Source organism: Cyprinus carpio, chromosome B23, assembly GCF_018340385.1.
Source record: "Cyprinus carpio isolate SPL01 chromosome B23, ASM1834038v1, whole genome shotgun sequence".
Taxonomy (NCBI): domain Eukaryota; kingdom Metazoa; phylum Chordata; class Actinopteri; order Cypriniformes; family Cyprinidae; genus Cyprinus; species Cyprinus carpio.
This window is the reverse complement of record NC_056619.1, coordinates 23,199,548-23,211,422: the sequence shown is the minus strand read 5'-3', so window position 1 is coordinate 23,211,422 and position 11,875 is coordinate 23,199,548. Positions and strand designations below refer to the sequence as shown.

The following is an 11,875-nucleotide window of genomic DNA, read 5'->3' as shown; positions in this document are numbered from 1 at the left end:
AGATAGATAGATAGATAGATAGATAGATAGATAGATAGATAGATAGATAGATAGATAGATTAATACCATGGTACATGTCAAAATGTCATTGTATTATCATCTCATACTGTACTGTGGTAATGGCACAGCTTGTTCAGGATCTCTGTTGTGTCCAATGAGCGCAGGGGGATTTCCCGCTTCACCAATACTGTGCGCGCTCCGGCACTCACAGCGTTAACGCGAGCGCGCACATTGGCTTGACATTCCCCTCCCACGCGCCGGGCGTCCTTTAAATGCTCGCGCTGCGCTTTAAATAGCAGGTGTGAGAAACTGTGTCCCCGCATACACCCCTCAGACACCACCACCATCATCATCATCGCCATCACCGCCGCAATGTCCACCGCCAGCGCCGAGACCACCGCGCAGCTGCCGCCGTCCGCGGGCAGGGTGTTCTTTCAGCCCGGCGTGAGCTGCGCCAGCTCCGGACCGATGCAGCGCGATGACCCGGTGCAGAAAAAACAGGGCAAAGTCACGGTGAAGTACGACAGAAAAGAGCTGCGGAAGAGACTCATACTGGAGGAGTGGATCATTGAACAGCTGAGCGAACTTTACAACTGCGAGGTAAGACTGGACCCGAACCGGAACGCCATAAAGAGCCTTTTAATTTCGACAATTATTGATCACTAGATTTTTTTTTTTTATTATTTAATTATGTGTTATTTTAGTTTGCTGTGGATAGTTTCAATATTTTGTTATTTTAGATTTAGATTGTAAAATAAATAAAAATAAGATCATTTTTCGATTAATACTATATTATTTTTATTTTTGCATAAAAATACACTAATTTATATCGTAATATATTATGAATAATATTTTATTCGTTTAATTATTACAGTACAGGCAAGTGTTATATTCTACTGTATTTTATACAAAAAAATAAAAAATACAGTTTGGACCTTTTGTATGAATCTGTCTTTTAGAAATACAACCATATAGATTAATAATATCTGCTAACATGTCACTTATCAGCCAGGCAAAATCATTAGTTACTTTCATCTTTTTTACAGTTCATTACTCTTCTTGGAGTAACTTGAGGCTAAGTGTCTTGATCAAGGGCACAATGGTGATGCAGTAGAACATGAATGAGCTCTTGTGGGGTTTTGACCTAAAGGTCACAAACCGGGGTTTTTAACCTCAAAGCTACACCATTCCCTCGGGTTTATAGGTTGATGAATTGGTCTTCTTTGTGTGACCTACATTTAGCTGCATTGTAATGCATGATGCTACAGTCATAGGCATCTTTAAAGTGTGGCATCCTTTGGCATCAGTGCTCGTTTGAAGATGACCAAACGTCATTCTGCGGACCTCTGTGAGGTGTCTTCTTGCTCTGTACAGTGTGCTGGTCTCTTTTGTTCTGTCTCTATCCGTCTCTCTCAGTGTTTCTGTTCTGCAGCAGCTTGCTTTTTTTCTGCTGATGCTGTGTTGGCCCCAGAGAGACAAGAAAGAGAGAAACGGCTAGTTTGGCTTGTGAGGCAGAATAACACTGATCCGGTTAAAAGGATTCTGTATTTCCAAAGAGTAAAAACCGGGAAACTGATATCTATATAAGCACAAATTCCTTGGATCAAAACAAACCTGAAAAAAAATTCTTATTATTTATACAATGTATAAACCTACATTTTATTTGTAAGTGAATATAAATGAATATAAAAATATCTTTATAAAAATTAAGTACTTTTTACTGTATTTTATAATAATTTACGTTAATTTTCTTTTGTGTGAAATGCTATCTTTTAGAAACACAACAGTATTTATTTATAATATGCATATTCTTTATTAAAAATACTATATATTATGTTATAATTCCATTTAAATATTTCTAATTAAATAATTTAGAGATATAAACCTGTCTTTCTACCATTTTGTTACAAAAAAGTTTTCCTCAATGTGGGTGAATACTGTCAGATACAAAAACAATTGCAAGTACTTATTATAGTAGGGAAATCATTTTTAATAAATAGGTAAATGTTTGTTTTTATTGGGTTTGGTATGTTTTATTTAATAAATCACATTAAGTCTGAGAATAGAGGGTAGGGTAGTGATTGTAAGGTTAATGTAACACCATGTTGTTTATTGTATAAACGAGCATATGGTAAATTAACCTTTAACATAGTCTCTCTGGACTTTACACACAATCCCAGCAGCATTTTCTGGGTGTTAAGAATCAGATTTCTGATGGCAGTAGTTCACTGGTAATCATATGCTGAAAGCTGAGCATGTGAGAGGAGTCTCTGCAGTTGCATCCTCATGGTGTTATAGACTGGTGAGTTATATTCACTTTTTTCTTCTATGGTAATTGTCTCTATTACGATAATCCTTCAGATGTCTGTTTTGAGCTTATACACAGCATTTGTGGCACATAAAATGCATTTTATTTGTGCTGTTAACCAAAACATCAAATAGGATGCTGTTTACAAGCTCAAGCATCTAATCAGATTAAACGTGTGAGCTCATAAAGAGGTGTTTTCTCGGGTGTATTTAACGACCCATCACATTTACACTAAACAAGAGGAGGAAGTCACACATGACCTATAACCGTTCACAGCTCAATGTCTGGGCGCCCATTAACACCAGGTTACAATCAAAGGCAACAGACTCCATGTAAAAAAACAGGATTCTGAAGCTGTACTAATGAAAAATAATCTTCAACAAGTGACGTGACATACAGCCAAGTATGGTGACCCTTACTTAGAATTCGTGCTCTGCATTTAACCCATACAAAGTGCACACACACAGCAGTGAACACACACACACCGTGAACACACACCCGGAGCAGTGGGCATCATTTATGCTGCGGCACCCGGGGAGCAGTTGGGGGTTCGGTGCCTTGCTCAAGGGCACCTCAGTTGTGGTATTGTCGGCCCGAGACTCGAACCCACAACCTTAGGGTTAGGAGTCAAACTCTCTAACCACTAGGCCAAGACTTCCCCATATTTGGGCACTAGGCCAAGACTTCCCCAGTGATGAGTTGGGAGATTGTTGAATTTGTTTGTAGTTATGAGTTAGTTTGTGTGATAAGTGTTTTATGCGCACCAAGACTGCATTTATTTGATCAAAAATACAGTAAAAACCATGAAAATGTGAAATATTATTAACATTTTAAATAACTGTTTTCTATTTGAATATATTTTAAAATGTAATTTATTCCTGTGATGCAAAGCTGCATTCTCAGCATCATTACGGCAGTCTGCAGTGTCACATGATCAGAAAACAAATTGCTGATTTGCCTTGTTTGTTTATTCAATATTACTTAAATATGTCTCTCACAATGCTAAATGAGTTCAGGGAAAGTGTTTAGCAGGTTAGCATGTAAACAGACATTTGCGTGCCGCTCACTAACAGCATCCCCTTTGTGCAGTATATGGCCTCTAGGGTTAGTTTTAGACAGACCTGCTTAAGGAAGAGTAGGTCAGTATGGGATTACTTGCAGACAGTGAAGGTTTTCTGCCTCTGGAGAGGTTTGACAGAATTGAACTATTTCTAACTGAACCCTGAGGCCTGAAACGTACTCTCTAGTACATGAATGCACATGCTAGCTGTTTGATTGTAAGCCTTGTCGCATTCCCAAATGGTAAAAGACAATAATGCAATGCAAGTTTGCCGTTAATATTTTAGATTTTAGTGTTAGACTTACTGTCTTGACTTTATTTATAGCTAAAGTTCTGGTAATTTTGTGTTTTTGAAATGTCTATATAGTTAATTTTTTATGTATTCATTTTAGTTGTAGTTTTAGTACTTAGTTGAATTTTAGTTTATTTTATTTTTATTTCAAGTAACATTTTATTCATGGTTTTAGCTTTAGTTATAATAACCCTGACCTTGACAACAAGAGCTGGTTACTCATTTCAGCTCTAACTTCAATTCTACTCATGATTAAATTACGTGCAATTCTGGCATTATGAATTGGTTATAGATTTGTTATATTTGAAAACCTTGTATTGTTCAAAATATGTTTTTTATAAAGTCTGTTAAAGTTAAAGTCTGTTGGTTTTGGGTTTGGAAGTTACAAACTCAAATCATTTTTAGAAAAGAAAAGGAAAAAACAGAAGCATGATATTTAAATCATAATCAGGGTTATAGTTAACTAACTAGCTTTAACTGATTAAAACATTTAATATTTAATTAAAACATTTTTATTTCAGATAGTTAGTGGATGAACTATAATAACTAAAACTGAAATAAAAAATGAAGAATATAAACATTTAATTAATAATATAGACATATTTAAAAAAAAACAATGAAAATGACAAGAATGCACTACAAAATTACTAAAACTTTAACTAAATTTAAAATGAAAACAGAAAATATAAAAATGAAAACCTGAACCATATAATTTGGTTTAATGGTAAACCTTTTGAAGGTTGCTCTATTGCATCCTTGAGTACAAGTATTAAGTATTTAGAGTGCTTGCAATGCATTGGCCAATCATTGAGTCTTTGAGCTTAAACTGGCTTGCTTTATAACATCACGACTATGACTCCGACCTCAGCCCATCAGAATGAGTGACAGCACAGCATGGATTAGATGAATTTCTCATATAGTGAGAGAGTTTATCCAACAGAGCAAAAGTGAGAAAAAATAGTGTAACGTTATCAGGATATTCAGAGGTTAATTTCCGTGACTTCTGGGAGAAGAGGATTGGAGGGAAGGAATTAGAACAGAAGATGAGAGGAAAGTAATGGAAAGGCAGATGATGGACAAATTCAATAGAATTAGAATACAATATGTTTAGCAGATGATAAAACAAAGGAAAAACAGGCAATTTGATGGTGGAAAAATATAGAGATTTTTGGACTGGGAATTGAATCAATTTCTGCTTTGAGTAAAACAGCATGTCATCTCATACCTCATACACACACTCAACAATAAAGATGTGTGTGTGTTTGTGTCTGTCCATTTTCACAGCATGATCTCTGCTTTCTCAGCAGCCTCATCTGTGCTTACAAGGCTTACGGAGAACAAATGTAGGCCGCTTCTTGTTGCGATTTGCATGGATCTGTGTGTCAGAGCTCTGATGGGCTTTGTCTTAGTAAAACAGGTCCATCTGGAGTTCATTAGCGTATTGAACGAAGTGGTTACTTGCAAGCTAATGATGGAGTCCTCAAATCAATGACGGTCACAAACTGCTGCATAAGCTGTTTTCTGCTGAGGATTCTGTCTATTTTGGGCAGCGTGCAGCGGTTTGCAAGCATGCATATTCTCTCTGTGTGATCAAGGATGAATAGTGCTGTGATAGGATGTGAACGCTAATTCATGAATACTGCTGTACTAAAAACTAATCCTAAATATTCAGATTAGCAGGCAATAAACATGCATTTTCCATTTTTATGGATGATTTTTAAACTCTATTATTTCAACTTTAACTGCAATCAATTATACTTATAATTAAATTACTTGCAATGTAAATAAAAAATATTGTATTACGGCTCAGTTTTAGTAATAATAAAAAAAATATATTTTATTTCAGCTAGTTATTTAAATGGATGGACTAAAGTGACAAAAATTTAACTGAAATAAAAAATAAAAAAGCAATACTAATAAAAATGACTACTAATACCTTAACTAAAATTAAATCGAAAACAGAAAATCTAAAAATGAAAACTAATTTAAAATACTAATAAAAGCTATAGACATATTTAAAAAAACAAACTAATAAAAATGACAAGAACACAACAAAATAGCTAAAAGATTCAAATTAAAATGACAAAAATAGAAAAATAAAGACTTTAAAAAATATGAATAAAAACAATAAAAAATGACAAGGCAAAATTACTAAACCTAACTAAAATTAAAATGAGAACAGAACATATAAAAATTAAACCTAATTCAAAATATGAATAAAAACTATAATAATATCGTAGAAATAATTTTTGTACCCATATATAACCCATTAAAATGCAATGGTGATGAGGGACATGATAAATTAATAAAATAAGTGAATATTAATGTATTATTTTAATTTGTAATATTTTCTTTCATTGTGCACTACACAGTGTAATGTCAAATAAAGTGACTTAATTCAGCATCTCGTTAATATGAAAATGGCAGCTAAACACACTCTGCATACAGCATAAAACACAGTGAGATGTGTCCTCTACATTCAGCCTATATGCCCCTGTCTGCAAAAGATAAGCACAACCCCCCTCTCCGCTGTCTTCCTCTGCAGCGAGGGGGGAAGGGGTTCGTGTTTGATGCGGAGCGCTTCAGGGGTCTGTCTGATATCCCAGGCGCTGCTTTTCATTCCTCTTTGACTGTCTGTATTGGTTCAGTGTGTTTGTGTTTTGTATTAGAGATGATCCTGTTGGCATTTGTTTGTGTTTATCTTGGATTTTAACCTCTGTTTGACCTTGTAGCAGAAGCGTCATGGCTTTTTGAACCAAGTTCATTTTAAATGCAAATTTGCAGATTATTTATATCGATGGTTATTATGAAAACACAATTACTGTTCATAAAAAAAAGTATTTGTGACACAAATGACACATTTGCATGCTTACATTTGGTCACACCAATTATAATTGTTTTTATGCTAGATAAGGCTGAATTTATTTGATCAAAAATACAGTAAAAATAGTAATATTATTACAAATTAACAAAATTTGGTATATTTTATTATGTTTTTTTTTCTTGTGATGCAAAGCAAAATTTTCATCATCATTACTCCAGTCTTGAGTGTCACATGATCCTTCAGGAACAAATTATACATTTTAAAATATATTTAAATAGAAAACAGTCATTTTAAATTGTAACAACATTTCACAATATTACTGTTTTTACTGTATTTCAAATCAAATAAATGCAGCCTGGAGAGCATAAGAGACTAATTATAAAAACAAAATAAAAATAAACCCTGATCATAAATCATCCGTGACACACAGAATATGCATGCATGTGCATAGTATTTCATGAGCACATATGTGCGCAGTACAGCACAATCTGCTTGTTTGTGATGGTATTCAATCGTGTTTGAGTGTGTGTGTGTTGTGCGCAGTACAGCTGTGGGTGATTTGTGTGTGTGATTTTTCAGCATTGCCGTTGGCATTTCTGTGTACGTTTCACACTTTCCTGCAAGACATCTCTCACACCAATGCCTGTTTGCTTTTCTGATACGAATCCTCCATGATCTGACCTGTCTGCTGTAAGAGGGAGAGAGAGACGGCTTCCCTCTGCTCTGTGTTTGCAGAAGAGACACCAGTCCACTGCACGATGAGACCCAGTGCACAAATAGGTCAAGTGAAGGTGTCTGTGCTGCTTCTGCAGTCTGGAAGAACTCATTCAACTCTCTGGCCTGACAGCACACACGGTCCCTACCCACAATCCACCTGCAGGGCTTTTCATTCACAGTAGACAGACATTACATGCAAGCCGCTGGAAGGAAAAATTATTTACTAAAATGTTTATTATACTGTAGTGGCCATAAATGATTACACAAATGAAGCATTTATTTAATTATGAAAATATGTGTTTAGTTTATGAATGTGATGAGAAGCCTTTAGAATTTTAAAAATGTATAAAAACAATTTTTTTTTTTTAAACAATAATTTGTAATAAGTATATTATATTATTAATTGTGTGTATATATTGAATTATGTGTTTGTATATATATATATATATAACTAAACAAATGCATAATTTAATATATAACTCTGTATATAAGTGTTTTTATATATATACTATATATATATATATATATAATTATTTATAAAAGATACATATAAAATAACATTATGTAGAACAATATGTTCATTATATATAAAATTTTATATTATATATACATATTTAAAATAAACAATTCAACATACATTATATTATTAATATATTATTACAATTTATTATATTGAAATATATAATTTGTATTGAAACATATATATATAAATTAATGTTTGAAAAATTATTATTACATTTATTGGAAGAAAATGTCAGTTGTGTTGTATTGAACAATTAAAAAATTGAAAAATTATACACACACATTTATTAGAATGTTCTGAGTGTTTTTGGATGTTGTTATGTAGTTTCCAGACTGTCTGCTTGGTGCACCAGTGTGAATGTAGGCTGATGGCCTCTGCGTCAGCTTATCTTGACTTATGTTAGATCAGTCTGTGATTGATTGGTCATGTCTTGGCGGTTGGCTTGACTGATCTGCTGATGGTTGAGCTTGATCTGCTGGAGTCTTTGTGGCTGGTATTGTCTTCATTGCCATTTCCCCTTCAAAGAGAGAACACACACAGACAAAGGTCTGAAGTATTAGTTCTTCTAATGGTGAATGTGTAAACGCATGATGAATGAGCCAATCTGACAGCAGGCAGGCGACTGATTGGATCATTATTTTCAGCTCTAATAAGGTTAAAGGCACCATGCTAGTGCACTAAAAGGCTGATTTGTCAAAGTCTTCACTGAAAGTGCATATGTGAGTGTGTCTGCTTTTGCAGATTTATAGTGTTAATATACATTGTGTATCCATTAGTGTTTGTCTTAAGAGTAAAAGTGTGTCAGAATAGATTTACATGAATTCACAATATCCACAGATATTGAGATATTCTTGAGGAAACTCGTGAAATTAGTCATATTTTTGACGAAATCTCCCTTTTAAAGGTATACAAACATTGTCAGTTTTCCCTCACCATATGAACCGTAGTCTGAATTTTCTTCTCAACCTCCCACGCTTTCTTAACCCACACACACAGAGAGAGACTCATCCTTATTAACTCTGCAGACCGGCACTAATCATTTTAACCTGCTTCTCGCTAAATCTCTCCTTCTTACTGTATTCTCTCTAAAAGGAAGCATGGTTTATTACTGATGCTCATTTGAGCTGCTAGTAAACTCTACATCAATGCGGCTTGAGACAGAGAAATCAGTAACTGGTAGATCTGGGGGGAAGAACTAGAAATCCTGCTGCTTTTTTCAGCTGAACTGTTAAGCGTGGACGATGCGAAGCTGTCATGGGTTGCACAGTTACATGACGTTCACTCGTAGGACAGTTAGAGCTGAGTCTGCCTTTCAGAACATTTTAGAAAAATATATAAGTAGAATGAAATTTTTTTAAAATACATGTTAAGTATTAATAAATAAATACATTTTAAATGCAAATTCTGGAAGATTATTTGTATCGTTGATTATTCAGAAAACACAATTACTGTATGTTAAAAAAAAAAGTATTTGTCTTAAACACCGTGGCACAAATTACACATAAGCATGTTTACATTTGATTTTTTATTTGATCAAAAATACAGTAAAAACCGTAATATTGTGAAATATTATTGCAAATAACTTTTTCTGCTTTTTAAATTGTATTCCTGTGATGCAAAGCTGAATTTTCAGCATCATTATAATAAATCAGTTCCGTTGTACTAAAATATATGAAAATATATGATATATGAAAATATATGAAAAACGACATAATGCAGGGTAACGTGGGGTAAATCTGTACAGCGAGTCCTGGATTTGTCAAGCAGATGCAGAATCAGCTGAAACACTCACAATCCCTGGCACTCACACAGACAAATATGACAAATGTTGTTTCATAATGATTGTGTGTATGGATGATGTGTATTATTCCACCTCTCTCATTTGCCAAACAAGCCAAAACGATTGCTACACGGAAAATACTGCCCTCTCCTTCTCTCTCCTTTAAAGAGGCGAGTGTATTTATAGAGCTCATCTCATCTGTCTGTGTGGCTCTGTCTGTCATCACTGGCACATTCTGGTTAATGACCCTTCAGAGTGTTCCCTGATGTTCTCTAGACAGCTTCTTAAATGGTACTTCTGATGTACATATAATTCAGAATTTCTTGGCTGCTGATTTTATCTAGACTACATCCATCCAATCTGCTAGAATCCTTGCACTAAAGAAGAACAGGACCCAGAGGGGAAATTAATTGCTTGGGGGTTTCTTTTTAATTCTTGGTGGTTTCCGAACTGCAAAATTCATAAAAAAAAAAATAGGCACAAAAGAAATCTAATTTGTGATTTCTCACTGTGTGATGTGTTGTTTTCTTCTAATGTTGTCTGCTTCTTCTGGAGGAGGAGGTGATGGAAGAGGTGGAGATAGACATTGATGATCTCCTGGAGGTGAACAGTGAAGACGAGAGAGCCATAAAACTACAGGTAAACTCCTGTGATGTGTGAGCACGTGTTTGTAAGCATAAAACTACAGGTAAACTCCTGTGATGTGTGAGCACGTGTTTGTAAGATCAATTATTAGTTCACCCAAAAATAAAAATATGCTGAAAAATGCTGAAAAAAGTACTTGCACTCAGGAGTTTGTTTCTTTATCTGAGAAATTTAGTGTTACATCACTTGCTCACCAATGGTTCCTCTGCAGTGAATGGGTGCCGTCAGAATTAGAGTCCAAATAGCTGACAAAACATCCCAGTAATCCACACCACTCCTGTCTATCAATTAACTTCTAGTGAAGTGAAAAGCTGCGTGTTTGTAAGAAGCAAATCCATCATTTTAAGTTTAAACCATTGCTTCTCGACAAATCCATTATCCTTAACACTTCCCTCAGTGTAAAAGTCCATCTCCTGTTGTCCTCTCACATCAAAATTCACCGTCATATTTGTTTAGATCTGTTTTGAACTGTTTTTACTTAAACGCAGCTTGATCTGTGCATACTTCTCTCCTGAATCAGATGATATGATTTTTTTTTTTTACTTGAGAACGCAATATTAAGGATTGTTGACTTGTATTTCGCCAGAAGCAACGGTATGATGTTAACAAGACGTTAACTGATAAACTAGAGTCGTGTGGATTACTTGTGGATTATTGTGTTGTTTTTATCAGCTTTTTGCTCTCATTCTAACGGCACCCATTCACAGCATAGGATCCATTGGTGAGGAGGTGACATAATGCTAAATTTCTCCAAATCTGTTTTGCTGAAGAAACAAACTCATTTACATCATTATGTACATCTACAGCAAATTTTCATTAGGTTTTCATGTTTATAACTAGCTAGCTGAATAATCAGATCTGGTTTAATATCACAGATATTTAAAAGAAGCTGTAGCTCCCCCTTGAGGGTGCACAGTTATGTAACGACACATTTAGCATTAAAAACCAGGACTGCACCACCCTAGCTGAGAATTCACTCTGTGTATGTAGTAGTCTAGTTTAAGTCTGTAAATCCTGAAGCTTCTGAAGTTGTTGGTGTGTGTCTCAGTTGTTTGATATCTCTGTTTTTGTCCCTCAGGAATCACTGTCAGACTGCTACAAGCCCACTGATGTAAGTCATAATGTAAAATATAGGCCACTAACACACAGCTCTGTTCCAAAACCTACTGAACTGCCTACATAGACAATATTTTAAGGCATCATGGATGCACTCACAAAGCAGAAGATTTATAGCCACATTGCGCTGCCTTATATTTTCATATATGTATCTGTGACAAAACAGTAGTCAAATATATAAATAAATACATAGAATTAGTCAAATTTTGGTTGCTCTTCACAAGCAGTGTATGTGGCTCACATGACTCACTGCATGAGTGCTTCGTATCAGTAACTTATGAGGTTGTATTTTTATTACTGCAAATGCACACGCACAGCTTCGGGACATGCTAGTGGATTTCATATAAGTGCATTGACCTGAAAACATGTGTGTGCTCAAAGAACTCATCCAACACTATGAAAAATAATGCATAAGAGCTTCCGTAGACACAATAACCCACTGACCCACACACATGCAGATGCCTTTGCTCTAATTGAAAAACACGTTTAGTTGATTATTGAAATTTGGAAGTACTTCTGTTGTTTTTATTTTTAATTTAATTTTACATTTATAATGTTTTTTTTTTTTTTACATAATACCATTATATTTATACTTTATTTATTTATTTTT

The 11,875-nt window shown here is 34.7% G+C and overlaps 1 protein-coding gene across 1 annotated transcript; it reads left to right on the top strand.

Moving 5' to 3' along the window:
* The first annotated feature begins 239 nt into the window (after positions 1-239).
* LOC109060693 (protein phosphatase 1 regulatory subunit 14C-like) lies at positions 240-681 on the top strand. The gene has a single exon (XM_042750398.1). The coding sequence runs from the start codon at positions 373-375 to the stop codon at positions 664-666; it is 294 nt and encodes a 97-aa protein (XP_042606332.1). The 5' UTR covers positions 240-372; the 3' UTR covers positions 667-681.
* Positions 682-11,875: the final 11,194 nt, after the last annotated feature.

Bases quoted from the DNA above. Each gene is read 5' to 3' on its own strand.
- LOC109060693 (XM_042750398.1), top strand. From the start codon at position 373: ATGTCCACCGCCAGCGCCGAGACCACCGCGCAGCTGCCGCCGTCCGCG.